The 27,526-nt window shown below is 40.7% G+C and overlaps 1 protein-coding gene across 1 annotated transcript in view; it reads left to right on the forward strand.

Annotated features, from left to right (window-relative positions):
- Positions 1 to 27,526, forward strand: part of atp2a1 (ATPase sarcoplasmic/endoplasmic reticulum Ca2+ transporting 1) — a 53,823-nt gene that overhangs the window by 14,667 nt on the left and 11,630 nt on the right. Inside the window, exons 8-19 of the mRNA XM_084678605.1 lie at positions 195 to 280; positions 1,687 to 1,842; positions 2,086 to 2,227; positions 4,015 to 4,181; positions 4,417 to 4,505; positions 4,588 to 4,690; positions 4,806 to 4,937; positions 5,164 to 5,289; positions 6,083 to 6,301; positions 6,559 to 6,670; positions 22,481 to 22,704; positions 22,904 to 23,124. Coding sequence (XP_084534731.1) covers positions 195 to 280; positions 1,687 to 1,842; positions 2,086 to 2,227; positions 4,015 to 4,181; positions 4,417 to 4,505; positions 4,588 to 4,690; positions 4,806 to 4,937; positions 5,164 to 5,289; positions 6,083 to 6,301; positions 6,559 to 6,670; positions 22,481 to 22,704; positions 22,904 to 23,124 — 1,777 coding nt within the window. The remainder of the gene's footprint in view (positions 1 to 194; positions 281 to 1,686; positions 1,843 to 2,085; positions 2,228 to 4,014; positions 4,182 to 4,416; positions 4,506 to 4,587; positions 4,691 to 4,805; positions 4,938 to 5,163; positions 5,290 to 6,082; positions 6,302 to 6,558; positions 6,671 to 22,480; positions 22,705 to 22,903; positions 23,125 to 27,526) is intronic.

The following is a 27,526-nucleotide window of genomic DNA, read 5'->3' on the forward strand; positions in this document are numbered from 1 at the left end:
ATAATAAAATAGACACATGTAAACAATCCTGTTTCCTTCCTCTGTTGGAAATATATTTCTCTTTCTTTTGGTCTCCTGCTGGATGGAGAATTTTACATTGTCATATTCTCTGTCTCTATCATTTTCCACTTATTCTGTCTTCCCTCTCTCTGTCTCGTTCTCTGTCAATTTCTTTGTCTCTCTCTGCCTTTCAGGTGAGTCTGTCAGTGTGATCAAGCACACTGATGCTGTGCCTGACCCAAGGGCTGTCAACCAGGACAAGAAGAACATGCTCTTCTCTGTAAGTGTACCCCTCCATCACTCCTTTCCACCCTTTCTCTCTCATTTACTGTAGACCCCTTTCTTCCTCTCCTTCACAAGAAGTTATTTTCCTTTTTCTCTCCTTTCTGTACTTTTTGGATCAATTTATTCATACTTTATTCTCCCCCATCTTTCATATGCTTGAATGCATTTATCTGTATCCAACACTTAATAACTGGGCAACATTTTACATTAAGGTTAAATTAAGCTACATAGCCATAACTATACTAACAACATAGGTGGTTAGCAGGACTTGTTATTTAATTAAATGGTATCAAGTGTTAGCGGTACAGGTTTACTGACATAACTTGTACTACATCAGTGTTTCTCAAACTTTTTCAGACCAAGGACCACCTCGCCAATAAATAAAAACTTGCGGACCATCCAACAAAATAGTATATCCCTGGAAAAAACAGGCCTCCTACCCAGACCTGGCGCCATACAATTGTTAGCCACACATGATTTTCTAAGGGATATTGTATTTAGCTAATTATGGTTTCCGCTAAGAAAAAAATTAAAGTTTTGAGACTGCTTAACGATCCGATGTTAATCAGGCACGGAGCCAGACGTTGTGAACATTCAAGCCCAAACCAAGGACGTATGGGTTTGATGTGATGCAAGATAGGGATTTCCACACTTAATGCAAACATTTTTGGCCATTATTTAAGCGCAGAATAGTTTTTTGAGCTTTATGTAAAAAAAACAGCCGTTTTTTACAAATTGGTAAAACCTTGTCTAGTGATGCCATCACTCCGGCCCTGCTCCCATCCACCCTCCCTGACGCGTATCGTTACGGTAGGGCCGCCCGGCCCAGCTATCGGTAGGATATCTGAGAAAAGGTTTTGGAAAAGACGGGTTATGGACCCAACCAACTCTATTTGGGAGGGGAGAACTCCCTCACATGGTACAACCCGTGCAGAGGCTGCAGTGTCAGAATGCGGAACATGTGCCTACTTTAATAGATTAGGCCACTACTGACTGTGTTCTCTTCGTTCTAAATTGTATGTTAGAAATGTCGCAATGATTTACTTATGGCCGTTGCGGACCATTACTTTGACTACTACATGACTAATAAATTGTGACTGCATTGGAAATGCTAAGTAAATACAATGTTGTTACTTTAGGTATTGCTATGTAGTTAATACAACCTTAATGTAAAGTTTGCCAATAACTAAAAGTTATTTTAATTCTAGTTCATTTTCTGTTCAGAATCAGAATACATTATACAGTTTAGGTTGTTCAAACTCCAAGGCATTTTCAGTGAAGAAATGTATTTCCTACAAGTAAGAAAGTCAAAAATATCCAATGCACATGAATGACAAAAACTAATTCATGTGTCAAAATCATTCTCTTCACCTCTCAATTACCCATGTTCTCTACATGTAGGGCACCAACATTTCTTCCGGAAGGGCTATTGGTGTGGCCGTGGCAACTGGTGTCTCCACAGAGATCGGCAAGATCCGTGACCAGATGGCTGCCACGGAGCAGGAGAAGACCCCCCTGCAGCAGAAACTGGATGAGTTTGGAGAGCAGCTCTCCAAGGTCAGACCTCGCATCAGACCAACTGGCTGACTGACTGATTGGCTGGTTGGCTAGCTAATTGACCTCATGAATGGCAGGCAGGCAGCATCGATGGATGGATAGATGCTAAATCACTGTTTAACTGACTGGGGGATGGATTAATTGATTTACTGAAGGATATATACATGTAGATAACTCGTTCTAAAAGACTAAATCAAAAACCTATTTCACACAAATCAAACAAATGTCCTCTACCTCTCCCAGGTAATTTCCCTAATCTGTGTGGCCGTCTGGATGATCAACATTGGCCACTTCAACGACCCCGTCCACGGAGGATCCTGGATACGTGGCGCTGTCTATTACTTCAAGATAGCCGTAGCGCTGGCTGTGGCTGCCATCCCTGAGGGTAAGCCCTTGCTGGTCAAGATGTCCAAATCATTACCACTCTAAAGTGGGTTTTCCTAAATTTGTGCTTTAAACTAATTACTATTAACTGACCCTAACCATTTCTTGAACATCTGCAGAGTTGTAGCTGACATTCTGTTAATAGTTAATGGCTTCTGGCCTAGAAAGTCAGTGGTCTCAAATGTATACAAGGCATTGTGAATAAATACAAAGTAATAGATCAATCGATGTTAATCGACCTTTTGCGTAAGCCATGCCCCCCTCAGTTACTGTTGTTAGTCTGTCAAGCGTTGCTTCTTTGTATTGCGGGTACTACTGTAAACTCCTGTATAAGTAGCATACTGTACAGGTCAGTGTAAGTCATTATTTTTGGAGTAATACATCTACATGTAGCAGACGCTCTTATCCAGAGCGACTTACAGTAAGTACAGGGACATTCCCCGAGGCAAGTATGGTAAAGTGCCTTGCCTAAGGACACAACGTAATTTTCACTGCCGGGAATCAAACCGGCAACCGTCTGATTAATAGCCCTTAGAAGCTAAGGTAGGATTGGTCAAAGCCGTTTTGGGGCGTGGCTTTTGCGATAGGTCAACTCAGAGCCACAGAAAAAATATGGCTCTGGGTCAACTGAGAGCAGACCCCCACCCCTCAGCTTGAGGCAAAGGCCCCGGTGGATGTTGGTGGTATTGCATTTCTGATGAGGTACCCGACTCGTCCGGTCGATTTTATTCAATTAACTCCAGTCAACATATCCAAAACTTTCTCCACCAATCATTTTTGTTCTATTCTCGAACCTGGCTCATACTATTAGCTTTTTCATAGAATATTGTTGTTGCTACGTTTGAAACCAAACCAAAATAGGTAAACTAGCACCCCATTTAGTTGCTCACGTTAAGAAAAGTTTCCTGGAACTGTGTTTGCGGGTACGAACAGAGCACAGGCACAAAAGGGAAAATTTGCCGAACACTGATTTACCTGAGATGAATGAGCACAAGGAGAAAGGGTTTGGTAATCTACAGTTGCCTGCCCTGCTGTAGCCAAATGATTGCGCACATACATGACGGTTGTTTATAGAGTTTATTTCCGTTATTTTAATATAATTAATGTTATTGTGGCATGTTAAGGCGTCATTATAGATTCTTGACATGGTCTTCTGTAAATATATGTAGGCCTATTTAACTTAGCTTTCTTTGCCGAACTATAACAACGAAGAAGCCAGATATTCAAGTGCACAGTTTCTTTAACCCTACAAAATACTTAAGGAGTCTTACTAAAAACTGAAAACATGAAGCAAAAAGAACAATGTATATGTGGTGAGTCTGAGTCGAATGTGGAACATAGGTTTAATCTAGAATAGGCTTATATTACTAAAAACCAAAGGAATACTTGTACCCCATTCTGCAAGTTTTCTGACTCCACTGTCTGACTCTACACGAGTCTCGGAGCTAGGAGCAAGGCAAGCCACTGTTCTGCGCAAGACCGAACAAGCCTGAACTGGAAAAATGTCGCTGTCCGTTTTGTTCTCTCTTGCCTCACTATGCCACTGAGGACTTTCCAAAGAAATTATTGGGGACGCCATCTTTAAAGAGCAGGCTCGCTGTGTCTACTGTATATAAGTCTATGATTGAGAGAGGGCCAAACAGTAGACAGTGATGAGTACATAAATGGTTATCTGTTACAAAGGACAGCACACTTTGAGAGACTGCTGCAAGTGGCTTCAGTGCAAGCAGCAAGCATACAAATAATGTTGCCATAATCAAGGACTGGCCACTCGTCTCAATCCCTCAGGCCTGCCCGCTGTCATCACCACTTGCCTGGCACTGGGTACCCGTCGTATGGCCAAGAAGAATGCCATTGTGAGAAGCTTGCCCTCCGTCGAGACCCTGGGCTGCACCTCAGTCATTTGCTCGGACAAAACTGGCACACTGACCACCAACCAGATGTGTGTTACCAAGGTGGGTAATAGACACAGGGCAGGGCAGATAGCGGGGGTGGGTAAAGCTCAGTGATAGAACGTTTGACTGCAGATCAATAGGTCTCAGGTTCACAAACCCACCTGGAAGTCGCTTTGGTTAAAAGCATTGCACACCCCGTTTTTCACACTGGATACAAAGCAGACACACATACTTTACTATGTAAAACACATTCTACTAAAATTCTACATGGTGTAACTGTTAAATGTCCTTGCAGATGTTCATCATTGACAAAGTTGATGGAGACATTGTCACTCTGGGTCAGTTTGACATCTCCGGCTCAAAGTACACTCCAGAAGGAGAAGTGTGAGTACTACATCACATGTGCACACATGTACAAACACACAATTCTAATCAACACCAACTTGTCTTACTTTCTTTCTGTCAGTACTAAGAATAATAGCTTGGTGAAGTGTGGCCAGTTTGATGGGCTGGTTGAGCTGGCTACTATCTGCGCACTGTGCAATGACTCGTCCCTGGACTACAACGAGGTGATAGAAAATTTCTGCAAAAAAAAGATTAATCTTACACATGGTATCATCCTGATATCTACAAACTGTTCACTCGTTAAATTCACACCCCTCACTGGACTACTCTCTCCTCTAGGCTAAGGGTATCTATGAGAAGGTGGGTGAGGCCACCGAGACGGCTCTATCCTGTCTGGTGGAGAAGATGAATGTGTTCAACACTGAGGTGCGTGGCCTTTCAAAGGTGGAAAGAGCCAATGCCTGCTGCAATGTAAGTTCCCTTTAGAAAATCCTGATTAAGAGTACATTTAAATACCTGCAAACATCCTACCTGTCCCAAACTCACTCATTCCTTTATCTCCATCTTCTTCTCTAACCTTACCAGTCATCCTATCTTTCTCTTACACAATATTCCTTCACAATTTTTCCATCACACTATTCCTTCTGATTTGTGTCCCTCCCTCTTTCCCTCCTTCCCTCTCTCCTCTCCATCTCAGGTGGTTAAGCAGCTGATGAAGAAGGAGTTCACACTGGAGTTTTCCCGTGACAGGAAATCCATGTCCGTCTTCTGTTCCCCTGCCAAGGCCTCTAAAGCTCCTGTGGGCAACAAGATGTTTGTCAAGGTGAGCCCGCTAGTGTCTACCAAGGCAAACTGAAGTCCAAATATGATGTCCGTATTCCAGATATAGAGCCTAGATACAGTAGCCTGGTCCTAACCAGACCCTCGTACATTACATTTGTACATAGGGTCTGGGATCTCTCGATTGACAAACGTTAACTTCCTTGAAGGCGGGTCCTCTGTTGAAGTTTAAAACTATTGGATCTGCTCAGAGCCACTCTGATTTGCCATAACCGATCGCAAGCGTTCGCCTTAGCCAACTCCTTCACCACTACTGAAACGGAGCTAGCTGCCGTAGCTGGAAAATCAAACTTTTCCAGAACCCCGTGGGGAAGAGGGCCACAACATCATGGCCACCAACAAAACTCAGCATGGAATGTTCTTGCTCCGGCTTTAACCTATATTCGGCAGCGTTACCACAACCGCAGAATAGTTTCGCTCGCATCTTTCTCCGCCGCCATTACTGAACGACTCAAACAAGTGCACAACATTAATGTCATCGTTCTCAGCCACTCCCTCTGTTCACTGATTGGACCTACAAAAAATGTGTTTCTGGATACCGACTACAGAGCCTAGCTCCCAGACCTACTACTGAAGCAAAATCCAAATTGAGCAGAAGTACGTAGGAGGGCAGAGCCAGGCTATAGATACAGGACCTTAAATCCTAAATAATGCTTAAATCCCCAGGCAACCCAGATTTTAGTTCCAGGTACCCCATCCTATTCTCCATCAACTCTTATGTTCCATACAAGTCCCCTTTCTACCTCCTTCAATTCCGCTTACCGTACTTTGTTCAGGGTGCCCCAGAGGGAGTGATTGAACGCTGTGCCTATGTCCGCGTGGGTACCACCCGGCTGCCTCTGACCGGGCCGGTCAAAGACCGCATCATGACCGTGATCAAAGAGTGGGGCACAGGTCGCGACACCCTCCGCTGTCTGGCGCTGGCCACCCGTGACACACCATTGAAGAAAGAGGAGATGAACCTGGAAGACTCCACAAAGTTTGTTGAGTATGAGGTCAGTGATATTTTGATATCAATTTCATTTGATTGCATATTTCTTGCATAGTACAGTATGTTCTATGTATAGATATAACAATATTTGGACAGATGAAGGGATAAGAATGTTACATTTGGTCAGTGGAAAAAGTTGCAGCAGAAGACTATTGGCCTATAAGCTGTCATTGTCTTACCCATGGTAGTGCATTCTGTGACTGCTACCTCTTCACTGCTTACTTGTGTGAAACCCCCTCGCACTCTGTTTCTTTACCCCAGACTGACCTGACCTTTGTGGGGTGCGTGGGGATGCTGGACCCTCCTCGTAAGGAGGTTATGGGTTCCATTGAGCTTTGCAGGGCTGCAGGCATCCGCGTCATCATGATCACTGGTTAGTGTATAACCACAAAACTCTCCCACTCATAAACCACCTCTTTTTTATCTCTGTTTACTCACACCCTTTTTTTCCTCTTCTCATCCTGGTTACACTTTCTCTAACTCTGCTAGGGTTGTGAAGCCATTCAAGTCAAATTCAAAGCAAAAAAACACTACTAATAGATATTTAGAAATAACTGTTTAATTGCTTTATAACTCGATAACAACCTAGGACAGTAGACTTGCATCTTCAAAAGGCTTGTGAAAATTGAATGAATTGTTTTGAGTAGCACATCTGAGTCGATAAGTCAATGTCTTGGTTGTTGGTTAAGAGGTTTGAACTTTTTCTTTCAAAAACGTACTACAGTTAGGTCCATAAATATTTGGACAGTGAGAGAATTTTCATAATCTTGGTTCTGTACACCTCCATAATGGATTTGAAATGAAAGAACCGAGATGCGACTGAAGTGCAGACTTTCAGCTTTAATTCAAGGGGTTGAAAAAGAAAATTGTATGAAACGTTCTTCGTTCCTCCTGTATTTTCATCTTTCGTACTAATTAGTTTGAGCTGTCCCACACAGCAGTAGTGTGTTTTCCCTGTATTTGCGCTATTGAGCTAGTATTGTGGTGGGACTCCCTTGAGTAAAAGAAGTATATTCAAGTATACTATAAGTATACTTGAAATGGATAGTACACTTTTAGTTCACTTTCGATATACTTTTAAGAAGTATACTTAGAAAATAGTTAATTTGCAAAGGATTTTCTTTAATGGCTGTTGCCACTATATTCTGATTAATGGAGTGATAAAAAGAGATATCCAAAGTGCCCTTTGTGAAAACTTTAGACTCTAATATGTTGACAAAATGAAACAAGGATTTTCATTCTGTCTTCATGCAATGTTCTGATTTCCGTTCTGGAAATGTATGCAAATTATATCATATTTTACAACTTAATGCATCATTTGCTCAAAACATACATTTACAGGAAACTAGTAATGAGAACTGTAGTGTCCTCTAATCAGTCACTTCCATCTTGACGCCGTAGGAGTTTTCAATATTGAATTTGTTTATTTAAACTTAGGTGTTGTCACAAAATATCAATGGTAAAGTAAAAGGTGCAAAAACAGATTCAGAAAAAATTGAAAAACCATATGCCTGCTAGCGTCTCTAAACTCCAACTTTCCACAACAGGCTCTCTACCAAACGCAACACACAATGCCATCTTCTTGTAGGGATTCACCTCCTAATTAAACACGATTAACACAGGTGAGGCGATCAATTAACTGTTCTAGGTGCCATTACTTGGTTCTGCCAGCAGGGTCATAATCTCGACTTGAAATCAAAGAATTTCTAACAAATCATAAATGGCTCCTACAAGAACAATATTTGACCTAATATTAGTTATCGACTAGGGAGGTTTCATGTTGATATGTTATCCCTATTCACTGGCGTGTTTCCCCTTAACCCATTCTGTTGTCTTTGGGTTGCTTTGAGCCATTTTCTAATCATTTCCATATCAGAAATGTGTGTTTCTTTCAACCAAAATATTTCAAACCAAAAAGAACCATGTGTATGGTACCATACAATGCTCTTCACAAGTTAAATAAATGATCATTTCACTACTTTCATTGAATTTGGATGTTTTATTCACTTTTATAGCATTTTTCAAAAATAATAAATAGGACATTGAAAGAAAGAAATGGTGAACAACCCCACAAAAGACTCAAATGCAGAACAAAACCTACAAAAAGGTATAAAAAGACCAAAAAGTAGAAAAAAGTTTAACAAAATGCATCCTCATGTTCTCTTTTCCCTATGAACACAGAAAAATATGTCCGTGTAACTAAGTTTAGTGTCATTCATTCAGTCATGTACTATATCTTCTCATATTCCAGTTTTTCTATCTCCAGCCTTGTTTTTTTTAATTAAAAGCCTCTTATAATCGAGCTCCAAGGATTTTTTTTATACAGGGCCCTCACATAGTTTGCTCCAACCTGAAGCAAATAAAGAACAATGGGCCTCATTCTCAAACATTTTCAAGTTTCTTCCGAAATGTTTCTTACGGGCTTCGGGAAAACAACGTAAAAAAAAAACATCTGCCAAATTCATGAACGCTTGAATGTGTTCCTAAGCAGGAGAAGTTTTCTGAGCTGTGCTTCCCGGGAAGAGTTTTTTAAAGTTGAAAGCGCGTCCTCGTACTCCTGAATTTACATACATACATGCCCGAAAGCTCCTTATAAGGGCACGCAACAGCAGTGACGTGTGCAGTCAGAATAGACACAATTAGGAAAGCAACAGGAACGCAAGTTATGTCCAAGCAAAAAGCAACCGGTGCACAGGTGCACGGTGCAACACCATACCAGTCAGATGGAATTGTTCTCCACTGGATCTAACAGTGTGCACTCTAAGCAAGGTTAATTATTATAATTATTTAAATCCGAGGATGTCTGTTATGGCAATTCGTTTTATAATTTAACCAATGCATTCTTGATATACAAAATTCGAATTCTTGATATAGAAAATACAATTCTAAGCTTTTTTACTAAGTACGCCTTTGACAAGCCATTTTATCATTTAACCAATGAATTGTTGATATCCAAAATTCGAATTGATATCCAAAATGCAATTCTGGATATCAAGAATTCATTGGTCTGTATAGTTGAATTCAATCACCAACGAGTTCTCATAACTTCATTAACACTTCAAACACAGTGTTCTTAAGTGCGATTCCTTTGATCCTTGTGGTTAGGGTTAGGGCCCCATTGGGCCTCATTCACCAAATGTTCTTACGAACAAATTTGTTCTCAAACCCCACTTACGCAGTTTTCACAAAGATTCTGGCATTCACCAATGTTTTCTTATTTGGGATTTGTTCTGAGGTAAGAACTGAATTTACGCACACCCAAGAGCACTCTTACGCACAATTGAGAGCTGACATGTGTGCGCAAAATAAATAGTTATACCTTTTTCATCCATTCTAATTTAAAATGGAATATTTCTCTCCTTTATAATTTTCCAACAAATAATTTTCATAATTTTACACATTTTGTTTTGTTTTAATAAATACACACTACACTTGCACTTCTGCTCATTTGTAAAGCACTTGGAATTTCCATTGTGTATGAATTGTGCTAGGCCTATATAAATACAGTATTTTGCAATCGCTATGACAGTTTTTTCAATACCTTTAACTAGTTTCCTAAACTCTTAACACAGTGAGCACAACATCCGTCTGTGTAGGCTGTACAATTAACACATTTATTGTTGCTTTGACAAAAAATGCATAGAGTAAATACAAATTTTAAATGCTTGAACTTCTTTTACACACAAGCTCAACCAAGACCAAAACAATCGATTTTTACTGCCCAATTTACCAATGCTTTCACACTGTCAGCAAAACAGATAACATCATGTTCAAAACCTAAATTATTAACATAAACAGCTGTTTATGTTGTGAATTGAAACATAAATATATCCCCTGTATTTTATTGCATTGCTACTGAGAAACAGCTGAAGTTATGCAAATACTGTACATCACAGCTGATTCAACAAGGAAACACTCAGGTGTTAAGGTTCTTTCAGTTGCATGACCATATGGTATAGACAGTAAAGAGAACCTCTTTGGGCTGATCTGGTGTGGAAAAAGAACAATATAGAGCAACACAAGAAAGTAAAAATACAGTAATGCCTGCACAAGGGAGAGGAAGACAAGTACCAGGACAAGGGAGAGGAGTGGGACAAGGGTGAGGGAGACAAATATCAGGACAAGGGAGAGGAAGACAAGTACCAGGAAAAGTAAGAGGAGTGGGACAAGGGCAAGGGAGAGGAAGACAAGTACCAGGACAAGGGAGAGGAAGACAAGTACCAGGACAAGGGAGAGAAGTGGGACAAGGGAGAGGGAGAGGAGTTAGAATGTGTGGTGGCGCTCAGAGAAGGGACTGGAAGCTATATTGCATATTTGTTGTCCTGTTGCAAATGAAGCCTTTACTGCAGCAATTATGTTTTGTCTTCTTTTTTTCAATACAGTAACCGTACAATCTATAAAGCTACTCTGAGACGGGTCATTCAAAAAACTGTAAACTAGCCTTGCTTTGCCTTCAATTCAAATCAATTATGTTAACAGGGAACTTTGCCATCAAATAATAAGTGACTTCTCTCTGTATTTATAGACCCAAAGTAGGCTTATTCTGCACACTAGGACTACACCACACAATGCCGTATTTATTTATTACATCTTCCTTGACCATACCAATTTATTTGCAGAGAGCGACGAGTAGGCTACCTGTTGGAATGCTTTTGGCTACCAAGAGCAGTCCTCATGGATATTTGTAACAGTCAAAAAAACAGTCAGTTTCTTTGCTTAAGAATTCAGATTAAAGTTAAACCATAATTTTTTTTTACTTCATCAGTTCTGCACACTTCTCCAGATACAGCGTTCACTGCATGAGTAATTGCATACCCTGCATCGGTTTTATTTACTGATTTGTATCCACAGCTGACACTATTAAATATGATGTGTCGTTTGTCGCTGACTTCTTGCAGCTGTACCTCCACTTCAGAATCATTATTATGTTTTTCTGTCTTTAGTTGAGGCCTCCACCATCTTTACCACGTTGTTTTGACATTTTTCTGAGTGTGCACACGGCCCTGCCATATCATGCCCTTTTATGGGAATTAACGGGGCGTTTACCTATGCTAAATAGGACCAATGGGGCACGAGCTTTCAACTTACAAAATATTGGGATTCATCATTCTAAGAACACACCTGCGAACAATTCTGCTGTTTAAGAACACTTCATGAATCACACATAGATTTTTCATAGGAACTTTCTTAAGAACAAATTCAAGAAATAACTTAGGAAGATATTGGTGAATGAGGCCCATTGTCCCTTTGCAAGGCACACTTGGAGAAAGTTGAAGGTGTCCATTTGACTACTGTCTTACAAGGTTCATTGCTTATACCTTGTCTTGGCCTTGAAGTGGAGGCCCTAGGCTCAGGGGGAGGAAGAAGTTCCTCTTCCTGCTGAGTTTAACACCATAGCAATTTAATCACTTGAGTAATATTTGAAATGAGCACTTTAAGGACTTGTGTCTTATGTTGAGACCACCACCATTAGTAAGTCATTACAGACACTTCAATCACAGCCACACGTTCACACACTCTCACCATCTGTGTTGCAAGTGGTAAATAAAATTCAAAAGTGTACCCCCAAATGCTCTCTGAGCAGGCAGACACAGTTTCCTGATCATCAAGGACCTCCACTTGAGAAAGTAAATGGTATGTTTGATCAATATTCAGTAACCACATATGGTGTACATACTGGCGTATGACTACTAGTTTCACTGTTACCTCTGTATGGCACAGTGGGACGACAGTGGGTGGTGGCAGCAACACCACTGTATTTCTTGTCACTGCAGAGAACAGTAAACATTTCACTCCTACAATATTCATAAATAATTGTTGAATGAACATGGTCACATAGATTACTTAAAACATACATATGCCTGGGCTTCCAACCTGCTGCCACCAGGGTCTGAAGAAATACTCCCTTCCATTCCTTCCATCATCGGGTGACCCCGATAGCTGGCGAGGGCGAGCTTCTCGGAAGGAGAGAAATCCTGTGGAGGAGGCCCGGCCCCCCCCCCCCCCCAGTTGACTAATTTTTCTTCCTGTTGGCTGCAAGCAATTTCATTGTTCTATAGGCCCTTTGTAGCTAAACCATATCCTACAAAAGGGACTGATTCAGGCAATTCAGCCTTGTACTTGTTGGCCTTAAAATATGTGCAGGTATTGCCTACTACTACTTACTGTTTCGAATTATGGTTTTATATTTATTTTTTATTTGCTCCCACGATTGTTTGCCACCGCCAGGGTTGCAACTAAAATAATACAGCAACAAAAGTTTAACGTTATGGATTGCACACGTGTAATTATGGTCACACCTTGTGCCCCAGATATCAATAAGTCATGTAGCTTTCGCTTTTACAGCGTCTGCTATTTTCTGCCAGCTTGGCAGCAGCGACTTATTTTTGCCTGTATTATATGTCTGTAGTCCTGATATGCTTGTATTACAATATTTAACGCAGGAGGAGTAGACAAAGTTTGTAAGATTATTGTCTGCTCCTCCTGCGTGAAATATGCGGCTCTTGTTTTGTCCATGTTTTGCGATTGGACATACGGTGCAAACACCGCCCCTTTATGTGAATGCGCACGTCTCTAGATTGGAAAGATCTGGGTTGAGTTAGAGAGTTGATAATTGCCGTCATAGTACCGCTTATCGTGATTGCGATTGTTAGGCTTCGCTTACCCGGGTAACTGAAAGTAATCCAGGGCATGTTAATCTTGATTCGTAGTACAGGCCAGGGGCGTATCCACGGATAGGCCTGGGTAGGCACAGGTCTACCCAGTTTGTTCTAAGGCCTACCCAAAAACAAAAATATCTCTGAAAAAATTATCCACTGGGTGCACATCGCAAAGTAAATAAGTAAAAAAAAACTGAAAAGATGCCTATCCATATTTTTCTAGGCCTAGCCAAAAATATATTTCGTTCTTCGTACGTTGCTATGTTAGCTGGATATGGTTGTTGACGATTTGTCATTATCTTGGATTGTTTGGTTCTTCGAAGCTCATTCTGGACTGATCCAGACATCCCAAGTCTCCTGGAAGGTACAGGAGTCTCCCGAATTTCAATAGCGACTTGATGCCTGCAAATGCTATACAATCTCCCGGAAATCGGGGATTTTGTATTTTGAGTGAGCGAGAGACTGTCCAATGGTCATTTCTGGTAGATATAGGTCATAGACTTGTATATTAATAGACACAGCTACTTCTGTCTTCCAAAATGGCGTCCCCATTCCTTTCTATGAAAAGTGGTCAGTGGCGCAGTAAGGCTAGCGCGAGCGCAAAACTGGACCACGCCAGCTTTCAACTCCCGACTCTTCCGGTTTAGCGTTAAACAGTGGCTCGCTTTTTTCCTACTCGTGCAAGCTTGCAACTAGCTGTACACGTCATACTTTGCGACAACCAGTCGCGAGCATAGACTTATATGGTCGCCAGTGTGTGGGCTAAGGCATTGCAGTGGCAGAATGGGGTACAAGTCCGATAAGAATCAGAGACATGATGCATGATGTTTAGTATTCCTTTCACTTGTTTTTTAGAAGAAGGCTAGAGGGCTAAATATAGGGCTATTCTAGATGGACCTCATCACATATGTTGCTTTTTTTCTTTGTGATACGAGTATGAATTCCAATGCATTGTATCGGATGAAATAAACTGTTAACATGAACAGCTCCGTCGTTGTTCTTGCCAGGCAAAGAAAGCTTAATAGTTATTTTGGTAACAGAAATCTTCCATAATGCAGACTTACCATAGCCTACTGTCAACTTTGTATTCAAACGAACTGCCACAAATTCACACTGCCTTCAATTTAACAGTGTAGAAATGTGGCCTGTGTTTTATATGTTCATCCTACTAAACCAAACGCCTATTAATGGATATAACGTGATCTAACAAGACTTTGTAGTAATGTAATAAATAAATCAAATCAAATCAAATTTATTTGTATAGCCCTTTTTACACGCAAGCATGTCACAGAGGGCTTCACATACGCCCATAGAACTGCCCCTCAACCAACCTAAACCCTCAAGGAAGACAAGGAAAAACTCCCAGAAAAACTCCCAACGGGAGAAAAAATGGAAGAAACCTTGGGAGGAGCAATTCAGAGAGGGATCCCCTCCTCCAGAGACGGTTGGCAAGAGAGAGGAGCAGAACACAAGCTAAACATAGTCATACAGTGTCAATGGGTTTTAAAACACCAAAAATCCATTGTTCGGCTTTATAGACGTTGTATGGGACCTGGAAACTCGCTGTTGACCGTCATGGAGGCTGGTTTCCGGTTGACGACCTGGTCCAGCGTTGGTAGACCGACGACCAGGCAGGTCCTGACAGCTCAGACCCCCCACACCACAAGGGATGTGTGGGGGGGACAGAGAGGAGAACAGGGATTAGAGAATGCCAGGAGCAGCTAACAGTTTCAGTCGTAATAGAATGAGATCCCCACCGGTCAAGTGTGGACTAGTGCAGCAATTTAACAAAGCTAAGAGGGTATGTGATGCAGCCCCACACACCAAGACAGCGACAGCCCCCCTTGGTTGGAACATGAAATCTGTTCCAGGGGAAACAACTCTAAAATAGGTTATATTTATACGAATAAGGATGAAAACAACCAGCCCCCCGTTGTCTCCAACTAGTAAACTATAACAATTAAAATATACAGCAACGGAACTATTACAGTAACAATATACAATAACAGGTTTACTTTATTTGTAACATTTAAATGGGCAGTGTGAACATAAGCTAAAATTACAATTTAAAAGTTACATGTGATACACACATAGGCAAACGCACACCCCAGGTTTACATAGAAAGTACACACATTTAACAATCATAGGATTGACTAAACAGGAACGTTTTTAATCTAGTTTTAAATGTCGAAACAGTATCAGCCTCCCTAATTGAGACAGGTAATTTGTTCCAGAGAAGAGGTGCTCTATATGAGAACGCCCTACCTCCAGCAGTTTTTTTCTTAATTTTGGGTATTACCAGATAGCCGGCATCTTGAGATCTTAGAGTCCTTGCGGGGCAATAGGGTGCAAGGAGACCGGAGAGGTACAGTGGTGCCAATCCATGTAGAGATTTGTAAGTTAGTAGTAAAACTTTGAAATCAGCTCTGGCTTGGATAGGGAGCCAGTGTAAAGAGATAAGAGTAGATGTTATATGATCAAACTTTCTTGTTTTTGTCAATAGTCTAGCAGCAGCATTTTGTACCCGCTGTAAATTTTTCAAGTAGGTAATTGGGAGGCCAGAGAACAACACATTGCAGTAGTCCAATCGGGACGTAACAAAAGCATGTATTAGTTTTTCAGCATCATCCTTTGAGAGGAATTTTCGTATTTTGGCAATATTACGTAGATGGAAAAATGCAGTTCTGGTGATTTGTTTAATATGGTACTCAAACGAAAGGTCTGGGTCCAATGTGACTCCTAAATTTTTTACCAACTGGCTTTGAGATACTTTGACACCATCTAAGTTTAAGGTCAGATTGGATAAATTATTTCTGTATTTTTTAGGGCCGAAAATTTGAACCTCGGTTTTATCCGAATTAAGAAGAAGGAAATTTGCTGTCATCCAAGTTCTCAACCCGGAAACACATTTTTCCATAGCATGTGGAAATTCTCCAGGCTTTATGGACATGTATAGCTGAGTATCATCTGCATAACAGTGAAAATTTACCCCAGAGCTTCTAATTATGTTTCCTAAAGGCAACATATAGAGTGAAAATAACAGAGGGCCTAGAACTGAACCCTGTGGTACTCCGTATTTTACAGTAGTGCTCCTGGATGAGCAACCATCATAGTGGACATATTGTGATCTATCAGATAGATACGATCTAAACCACTGAAGTGAAGTACCAGAGATCCCAACATAGTTCTCCATACGCTCCAGGAGAATCTCATGATCCACAGTGTCAAATGCTGCACTAAGGTCTAGAAGAACCAGAACAGAGATAGAGCCCGCGTCAGAGGCTAATAATAGATCATTGACTACCTTAGCTAATGCAGTTTCAGTGCTGTGGTGAAGACGAAATCCAGACTGGAGAGGTTCATAAAGCTGATTTGAGGAGAGGTGCTCAGTTAGCTGTTGTGCCACAGCTTTTTCTAAAATTTTGGAGAGAAATGGCAAATTTGAAATTGGCCTATAGTTGCTAATACAACCTGGATCCAGGTTTGGTTTTTTAAGAAGGGGCTTAATAATAGCTTGTTTGAAATTGTCAGGGATTTGTCCAGTTACAATAGATTCATTAATAATACTAAGCATGGAAGGTCCAATAATAGGGAGAAGTTCCCTACAAAGTTTGGCAGGGAGGGGATCAAGAAGGCAGCTGATGGGTTTCGAGGAATCTACCAGCTCGATGAACGCTTCCATAGAAATAGGGTTAAAGTGGGTAAGAGCCTCAACATGCAGCATGCTGGGTATAGAGTCAAATTCTGTGTTGATGGCCACTCCTCCAGGCCTAGTCTGTAGTTTGTCCCTTATTGCATAGATTTTTTGGTCAAAGAAATCTAAGAAATCATTGGGAGAGAGATCTGAACTAACGCAGAGTGTACTTTTCTTAGTGAGTTTTGCAACAGTATCATATCAGTATGGTTGTGCGGCTGATTATCAAGGAAAATCTCTTAACTCTCTTAACAGTATCAATAAAAGCTTGAGAACTGTGTCTTAAATATACTTTGTGAATATTTGCCTTTGAAAGGGGCATATTAACAGAACTATAAAGGCTACAAGACATTTCTATCAGATATAAGTGGGGGTGAAACATAGTCACTGAGGACCTTCATTTTCCCACAAAAGCAGTCTGGCTTGATGAAACGATCAAAAAAAGAATAATGGGTGTGTTTAACAAAAGCTTCTGAAGGCAAGACTAATATTATTTAAATATATATAATTTCCTATTGTGGTTATCAGTTAAAGTATGAATCTTCATCTTTGCTCCAGATAGACATGTCAACAATCTATGCTCGCGCTTAACATAATATATTTGCCATCATGTCATGAACGTTTTTACGAAAAATCGAATCTGTTTTAAAATCACGGGAATAAACCATATTAACAACATTTGATATATGTGTGACAACCATTTGCTAAACTTGCTACATCAGGGCAGGCAACTCAAGCCATTTCTCCCTATGCTCATTCAATATAAGTCTATGGCTCATTCAGCTGTAAATCGGCTATCGGCCAATGTGAACTTTTGTGCTCGTGCCCTGTTAGTATCCGCGAGCACATTTGCAGGCAACTTTTATTGACGCAAGCAAAAAAATGGGGTGCTAGTTTACACATTTCAGATTGGTTTCAAACTTACCAAAAATCAGGAAAAATAATTCGATGAAAAAGCTACATTTAGTCATTTAGCAGAGCGAAAAAGCTAGTAGTATGAGCCAGGTTCGAGAATCGAACAAAAAATATTGGGTGAGATAGTTTTGTGAATGTTGAGTTGAGTTAATAGAATAAAAACAACCGGAAGAGTCGGAAGTCAAACACAAAATGCAATACCAGCTACATCCAACCGGGGCCGTTGCTTCAAGCCGAGGGGCGAGGGGTGGGGGCTTGACATAGGTACAAATCGCGCGTCATGACAGCGTCGTCGAAGTGCTGGTTGAGGGGATACTTCATGCGTCTTCATGCGTCCGGATTGCCTGCGTCCGGGGGATAGTGGGGGGAGGGGGGGGGGAGAATGAGTCTCTGCAGGTTGGGATGTGTGACTTTTCTGCTGTCGTAGCAACAAGTCCTTTAGCTTAAACCTGCTCGGGAGCAGGCTTATTTTATGTAAACAAGATTTGATTGCGGCTTTAAAAGCAGAGGTAATACGGGAAGTCTGTCACAGCCGTGTCTTGTCCGTTTTTACGACAACCTGTTGCAGAAGGTGCAAGAAATAATTAGCAGAATTGAACATGAACCAAATTAATCGTGCATCCTTTAGCACGGCGCACAGGTTATTATACTTTTTGAGAGATTTTTTCTTGTGAGTGTTGTCATGTCCTAGTGCCAAAAACAGGCCTATCGGACATCAAAATGCCGTTCCGATGCAAGGACGTGTCCGTCGCTATGCCGACCTTAAAGGGGTCATTGACTGGGTTTTTGGGGTATTTCACACGGTTCCTTACAGTCTCCGAATAGGGTATGTAACATTGGTTGGGCTGAAAATTGCCCGGGTGCTGTTCTATGCCCTCTGATGCATCCTGCGAAATAGCCCTAGAATGAAACGCTAGGTTTTCTCCTTTTATGGTATCCTCATGAATATGAATATATGGATGAGCTGCGTGCTGATTGGTTGGTTTACAATAAGCGAAGCTGAGGAGCAAAGATGCAACACGGCCAACAGCACTCACTAAAACATCAAAGGTGGAGACTTGAAATAAAAATTTACAAATAAATGTATCGTGTCTACACAGCACTGTTTTCAACAGATTGACTAGATATCATTTGAAATTAGAACGTTAGTTGTTTCCTCTTCTGTTGTCGAAGCAAATGGGATCGACTTAGGTGGGCAACGTTAGCACTACAGCTCAGCAAACAAACTATCGTGATTCAACTCAGCTTCAGTTAGCTCTAGCTATCTTGCTGAAATATAGATCTGGACAAACATGCACCTTGAATTGTAGATTTGCCAATAAACTCACATCACACATTCTACCGATGCTAGATACAGGCAAGATACGTTAGCATTGCTAATACCTGTTAGCGACAACATCAAACTACAGCTTGCCGTTGTGATGAACATAAGGTCAGAACAGCACCTTTTTTTCGGCAACAGCTTCATAGCAAATCCTGCTTTACAATTTAGCTTTCTCTATAATTAAGTTTTTGTCAAACAAGTTTTTACTTGTTTGACATTCCTGAGACAGCAACGTGCCCATGTAAAGTACTATACATGTTTCCTTACTTGTCTTTTAAAATCGATGCTAAATAAGTAATTTTTTCGATGAAAGAAGCTAGCTAGCTAGCTAGCACTATCTATCGAATGAGTGAAAACTTCAAATCATAGAGTAGGCTAAATTGGTTTAAATAGGCCTAAATACAAAACTTCCTACCTAGCAACCAATATAGCAACCAGGACAGTTTCCCGCTAGCACACGTAGCTATCTCAAGACTTTAAGGTCGGCATAGCGACGAACGCGTCCTTGCATTGGAACGGCATTGTAACATCAGATAGGACTGTTTTTGGCACTCGGACAGTTTTTGGCGTGACAGCGTAATTTACATCATTCATTTGTTGGAACCACATTAAATGATATGACATTAAAGATGATAAACAAAGTAATTATGAAAATAAGAAAATACAAAACATACAAAAACAAATAGAGTAGGCCTAGCCTACTCTCTTAAGCAATAAAACATCTAACGTGGTCCCTACTAAACATTTAATTTGTCTGCTACTTTTTGCCAGCCCTCTCTAATGGATCTTTCAGACTTTATGGTGTTCCCTGCCGTTCTGATTAAATCTTCAAATTCGGAGTAACCTTCGAGCAAGCTATTGTTGTTGTTGGCTCTGTTGCGGAAAAAAACTGGGCGCGCTTTATGGCCATGGTGAGCAGCCAATAGCAGCGTTGCGGATCAAGGTTTCTACTATCGATACATACCCCCTTTTAGACCAATGCATAACTCAATCCAGCTATACTAATCATAAACAACAAGGGTGTTTGAAGAACCTAATTAGCCAGATTATGATTAGTGAGATGATGTCATCTTGGATGTGTCATTAGATCTCGGAAATAATAAGTGACTTACAAAGAACGGACCCCTTGGATGAATACAGTGATATTTATTTACAAAAGATTGTGGATTTAACAACAGGTGTTTGGCGCTTAGACCCCATGGGGAAATCAATGATCAATGGACATCAGTCATCAGCCCTGCATCCAAAGAGAAATCCTCCCATGGAGTCCAAGCACTGGTGGCAGTGGCGACAGCCGAAGACCCAGTCAGAAGAGATACTGCGGCCAGGTGGAGGCGGAGGGTTGCTCACAGTGCTCACAGTGGTGGCATGGACACTATAAACAGGGAAAGAAACATATATTATAAGGCACGGCATCATTAGGCTAGTAGTGGAGGAGGCATGTGCTAATTGATGACAGCGCGGCTAATCGAACATAGCACCCCGATGACAGCCCCGGCATAGAGTTGAGACATGTGAGAGTGAGATGTAACCTGTATGGCCTGAGCGTGCAGAGTTCGGTCTTGCCTGACTGAACTTGTGCTAAGCTTCATTTAGCAGATGATACTGTTTTAATCACGATCAGGGGCGGATCTACCGGGGTGGCATGGGGTAGCAACTGCCACCCTAAAAAAAGCCTTGCCACCCCAGCTGCCACCCCAGTTGGCATCTTTGAAAACAAAGAAAAGTTGTGGCTCATCGGACATTTGCAAGAGCGAATTTCTAATATCCGACTGCAAGTAAATGCAGCACGAGACAACTCCATCCACCCTCCCCACACCGCCACCGAAGTTGCTTTGATTTGAACACAAGGAAGGCGCAACTTGACCATAGAAAGCTCCAACTCAAGGAAGCAATCGTCAGCACGGACAGCAGACCACACCAGAGGAATGAGCTGTTAAGCAATTATCTATTAATGACTAAGAATAATTAGTAAAGTGTAGGGCTAAGTTGCAACGTTACTTTTCCTGTTGAATTGAGGTTAATAACGTTAACTCGTGAATGCTTTGGGAAAGCAACAACAAAGATGACCGTGGTTAAGTTAGTTTGAAGTTCAATATTCAACATGACGCCCAGTAGGCTATTATGTTATTTTAACCGGTGTTTAGCACTGCTACGACCAGCTGCTTAGCCAATGCTTTTGGCTGCCTAAACTTTTATGTTTAGGGACCATCAACAAATTACAAATTTCAAAAGTCAATAGCTTTTCAACAACATGAACTACGAGCGTCAAAATAATGTTAAACTGTTGAAGATGTATGCATTCATGCCTCACAGCCTTTATTTTGTTCATTTTCATCTCAGGTTATGCATTTTTTTTTTATATAAATCTTCAAACTTCAATAGCTTTTTGGTCATGTGACTTATAATCCTCAAATTCATTTCAGTGTTCACTGACTGTGCATACATGTTACACAACCTTTGGTTTATTCAGTTTTATTTCACACACTTTTGCCACAGGGTACATACCACCCCTCAAAACCTCTTGCCACCCTCTTGCCACCCCATAAATATTTTTCTAGATCAGCCCCTGATCACGATCTCAGCTAATACACTGCCAGAGTGACGACGTTGTTTGAATCAGCTTGTTTCAAAGGGGTCTAATTATTAATTAAATGCAATATGAGTAAATGCTTAAAAATAACAGTAGCAAGGGAATATTAAGTCATAATATAGTTTCTGACCATTTTACACAGGAAGGATTGCCCTTTTTTCTTAGTTCTCATGCAACTGTTTCAACTTGGCTTTGTGAGGCTCCCACATCACCATTAGCCTACTAGAGAAACCTGTTTAATTCTATACTTTCACCCTTTGTATTTTGAAGAGTAAATAAGCAGCAACAAATGTATGTTCCCTAACTGCTCAGCCATCTGACCCCACTTATGAATAGTTTGCACCTTGTGAAGTCTTCTCTTTGTGCTAATGATATGCCTACCCCCTGGAGAGTGATATTCACTTTGGATGTTGGATGTTGAGAAGGGGTTTTTCTTCACAATGAAAAGGTGTCCTGCGATCATCCACCACTGTTGTCTTCTTGGACATCCAAGCCTTTTTCATGCCAAACTCACCAGTGCAAGAAGTTTTCACAGAATGTACCAAATTGTTGCTTTGGCCACTTGTAAGGTTCCTGCTATCTCTCTGATGGATTTTATTTTATCTGCAGCCTAATGATGACCTGTTTCACTTGCATTTAGAGCTCTTTCGACTTCTAATTGCTTATAAATGCAAATACCACATCTGTAATCAACTGGTCAAGAAACAGCTTTTGAGTCAATTGTCCAATTACTTTTAGATGTGAATACCCTCAAATTGTAGCAGAGATACTGCACTTTAAACCCATATTCATTATTTAACTGTAACCTGAATATATTTTGTTATGTCATTTACCAAACAGCCAAAATAACAAAATGTGTGCCAGTGTCCAAATATTTATGAACCAAACTGTATTTGGGTATTATTTATTGGTTTAGGTTCAATCCATTCATGTTCCACTAATGAGACTAGACAGTTGATGCAATAGTGTGATAACATCCAGTCTCCCTCACTTCCCAGGTGACAACAAGGGCACAGCTGTGGCCATCTGTCGTCGAATTGGCATCTTCACAGAGGAGGAAGATGTTACTGGCCGTGCCTTCACTGGACGCGAGTTTGATGACCTGTCCCCATATGAACAGAAGAACGCCGTCCGCAGAGCCTGCTGTTATGCCCGTGTGGAGCCATCCCACAAGTCTAAGATTGTAGAGTTCCTCCAAGGCTTTGACGAGATTACTGCCATGGTGAGACAGGGTTAGGGTTAGATGCACAGTTACATATGAACTAGATAAACAAAGGGAAATACTTCAAGTAATTTAAATATTTTTGTATTTATTTATACATTTGTTTAAAACAATGTGGCAATGTGAGTTTTTTAAGTTTCAGTGACTTTAAAACTGTGCCCAGAGTTTTCACCTAAACTCACCATTCTTCCCCCTCCAGACGGGTGATGGTGTGAACGATGCCCCTGCTCTGAAGAAGGCTGAGATTGGCATCGCCATGGGCTCTGGCACTGCTGTTGCCAAGTCAGCCTCTGAGATGGTCCTGGCTGACGACAACTTCTCCTCCATCGTAGCTGCTGTTGAGGAGGGCAGGGCCATCTACAACAACATGAAGCAGTTTATCCGCTACCTCATCTCCTCCAATGTGGGTGAAGTCGTCTGGTGAGTGGTTATGTAGAAAGTGAAGCACGACTGTGACAACTGTGGGACCAGGGGCGTCGTTAGACCCTTTTTATTGTATACCAGTATAAATCTGCTTTGCCACAGTAAAATTTTAAGTTTTAGTTTTCACAATTTACTTTTAGTGAGTGCTTTCATTTAGATTGATGATCTCGGATTTTTTTTAACGAAGTATCCCAATCGACGCCTGTAAAATCAAAGCAGTTTAACCTAAAACACAAACCGATGCCCGATGTCAGCACGCTCTTCTGAGCTTACAATATTGCCACTGCAGCACACACAAAGAAGTCCAGGTGTCGGACTCGGCAAACAAATCAGAATTGAGGTAGGCTACGAAAACACTACAAAACAAAAGAAAGTTTCTACATGATAGGCCTATTGATCATCTTATTTTGACTACAATAAAAATCCATATAACATGAAGCTCAAAAAACTGTATTTGAGCTCAAATGAATGCAAAAAAAATGCGTGCTCGCATTAACTATTGATGTCCCTGCAAAAGCTGATATCAAACTTGCGTCCTTGAACTGTTGTATAGAGGGTTAAGCAAGGGGAGTGTATATGGCGAGTAGTGCATTGTGTGCAGCAAGCTTGGAAGAAAAAAAAGGGATATGAATAGGGGCCTGTGCCCCAGTAGGGCTTTATCTCTAACCTCTCCCGTGTGGGACCGCACAACAACACACAAAACAAGATTTGTGAGCTGGACATACTCATGACCAAGACCAAGTGACTGATGATGACGTAGCTATACAGTAAACTTGACACAGCATGGATAAAGACACACCAACAAGCCGAACTAGCGCTGCAACACCAGTCAGACCATTATGCGACCAAGACACAACCATGACCACCACACATTGACTGTAAGACAAGAAACTCTGCATAGAAACTCATTGCAACCAAGACACAATATACCATGATATAAACTATAGAAAACGCATGAGAATCCATGTATCATTTGTTCTTTCATTATTAAGTCAAGAAACCAAAATCTGAAAATGAAAAAAAGATGAGGTTGCTAATTACCAAAAACTAATAACAGTTTTTTTAACTTTCGATTTTAAGTCCAAAATGAAAAAAATGATTTGTAGGATTCCTCCATCAGGAGGAAACCTATTGTAATTGTTGGTATTATAAGAAACCTATTGTTATTAGGGTTCCTCCGGTAGGATGACCCTATTGTTATTGTTGGCTTTTTTCATTATTAGGTTTTTCCTCTGGGAGTCAAAGGCAGCCCCTAGACCAGTAGCGTAAAAGGTTGTGAAATTTGGCATGTTGAAACTGCAGAGCATTAGTAACTACCATACCAAACATGGGCCACACAATAGGTGGCGCTACAGGCCATGACCCAATTTGCCCATTTTCAAAGTGATGCCATTGGCAGCCCGAAGATCCCAAAATTCTGATATTTAGTGTATTTCTCATGAGGAACAAAAAAGTCCCAAGAACCTATGACGGCCGCGATATTGGACTTTTCTGTACAATAAAGATTTGTCCAAACGACAAAATTCTTCTCATAAACTGTAGCTCCGATTGACTTTAAATACAAAAATGACTTGTAAGACATATGTCTTTTCATAGGGTGATAAGCAATGAGTAATATACAGTATAACAAAATGGCCAAATTATTACAATAATGAATTTGCACCTGTAGAACATATTTCATGTGACCATAAATAAGTGCCACATTGCCCTAGGGACTTGATCTGTTCCACACATAAGGACACTACAACATGTTACCACCTGCAAAGGCAACGTAATATCTCCAAAACTTCGTAAATTAAAGGAAATCTAATTAATCGATGACGCTGAAATAATGCTTTACACATCCGCCAGTCAAAAACTGATACTCTGATTCAATCACAAGTTCATATAAAGACAATGTTTAGTAGACAAATCTGAGAAAAGGTTGTATATAAGATGAAGAGTAGATTTATTGTGAATACTTAAAAAATGCATGCTTGGCTAATTGCTAGGGTTTTTTCCAATGAAATGCCTCCCTTGCTCCTCCCGCGCAAGCTTGGTGAGACGCACACACATCCACTCCTTGGTTTTTACAGAAGGCCCATGTGGATTTTGGTGTTATCGCATTTCCGATTTTGTATGCAATGGTATAAAGTTGTTCAAGTTCTGAAACATGGAAAGTATAGGCCATGAGTAATGTAACTAACTACCACACCACAAATGGCCCACCATTGCCCATAGGTGGCGCTACAGGCCACACCCCAATTATCAATTTTCAAAGTGATGGCATTTTCACCCCATCCGTCTAAAATGTCTAAAACTAGCTATACATGCCTTATTTATCATGGGAAATCATACAGTGCTGACCCATACAGTCCGCCATGTATGGTGAACATTTTGAAAAACGTACAAATATCTTATGAACCATGACTCCGATTGACTTACAATTCGGTATGTATGTGTAGTCCACATTTGTAGTTAGGCAAGTTTGAGACCACAATAGCTATGGAAATAAGAGTGAATGCAGATAGGCGAAAAAGAGAAGCAGAAAAGTGCAACACCTTCCCACTACGATTATCTCAAATTCACTCTCCTGTGTCTCATCTGTGTTGTATGTCTGCAAACTGCTATAGTATGGGCTTACACAAAAGTTATAAAGTCATTGGACTTGTTGTGTTTTAAATTTCTGTTAATTTGTTACTGATAGTCTTTAATGTAAGTGAAGTGGTGACGTCATTGCCTACATATGTTTCACGTTGTGTTACATGGTTTCAGTTGACGCAGCTTCAAAGTCAGAAGTGTTCATGTCTACATAGCCTTGTTGTTCATCAATAGTTTTTAAGCTCTTTGATAGCATCTTCGGTAAGATGTGTGCTTTTGAAATGTTAAAGTGTCATGCAAGACAAATACCTGACAAATACCTGACTAAAACTATAAACTTAAAGTTGTCCTTATGGCCCGTTCCTTTGTGTCTAATGTTAGCGAAGCTCCTTGTGACGCACTTGTTCCGGGAGTACAACGGTACTTAGGAATGGTTTGCTGAACCCAATGCTAGTTTCCTCAAGGATCTCAATGACTCTTGCTTAGAGACTTGTTGCTCTTGTTGGTTAGTGGTAACTGATTTAAACTGTTGTATTCACTGCGAAATATTCAATTTTAGTTAATCTTATTTTAATTTTATTTTACTGTTGCTTGTTTTTCTATAGGTACACTTGCACTTAAAGATTAATGTTGTTTAATTGTAACTTGCTTAACTACATGCTCTTATGGTTCTTCCCTTTGGCACTTATTTTTTTGGTTGTTCACAATGTGTGCTTCTTGTTTTGGCTACCCGCAATGCTTTGGGGCTATCTTGTTGTTACTATCAGTGACCTATGCACTTTGTAAAGCTCCCTCTTGGAAGTCCCTTTGGATAAAAGCGTCTGCTAAATGAATAAATGTAAATGTGTCCGTTTTGACCCGGTTGTTATAGTTACGAAAGTAAACATTTTTTCTTTAGACAAAACTGATATTTTCTTGTGTTTTTAAACGTACAAACTAACTTAAACTCATACGAACAAAATGTATACAGTATGCCGTCCGTAATGTTTTATCTTAATTTTTTTTCAGAAACAATAGTGCCTTAGTTTTACTTGTTATCGTTTAGCTATTGCTTGTGGGATGAATTTAGCTGCCTGTCAAATTATACCCGTCACAGTTTAAGGAGGACAGAACAGAGGGTTTGACAAGTGTGATGACTGTATTCCTCCACAGATAACATGGGCTTGGACATGGAGTTGGACCAGTTACTATTCACTTTGACTTAATGGATGTGATCTGTGAAGAATGAATGGCACCATGCAATGGTGAAGGGCTATAACCCAGGGTTGTTTCTAACTAGTTGAAATGATGGTTATTCTGGAGAAGGTAGGCCGGAAGGAGTCACGACAAAGGAAAGGAGTTCACTAGGTTTATTAGTCGAGGCCGGATCAAACAATCAGTTCAAGGCGAATACTGATGGAATGAGTGAAAACTGTCTCTCAGCCATGGTTAAATACATGAGTTGGACAGTACAGATATAGAATGCAAAGAATTGCTTCCTTAACGGGTCTTCAGTGGTCAGTGCACTGATACACTAGAACGTTCAGCAGGTGAAGTGGTTGTTAAGCACATAAGCCTATTTGTACATGATTTTCCTTACTGTCTCCCCACTGTCTGGGCTGTGTGCTATATTCTGTTCAGAAGGAGGCCTCGCTGTATAACCTCTTGACTACGGAGGCACATAACGTAAATAATGTAAAGACATAACACCGTACGTACAAAGGCAGCGCACATGAGTAAAAACGCAGATTACCGATGCTGGGAGGGTATAAGGGAAAGTGGGTGTAGCTCCTGTTCGCTGAACTTTTTTTTTTCTTTTCGTCGAATCACCCATGGTGGC

Source organism: Hypomesus nipponensis, chromosome 17 (assembly GCF_054491055.1).
Source record: "Hypomesus nipponensis isolate SF chromosome 17, ASM5449105v1, whole genome shotgun sequence".
Lineage (NCBI taxonomy): Eukaryota > Metazoa > Chordata > Actinopteri > Osmeriformes > Osmeridae > Hypomesus > Hypomesus nipponensis.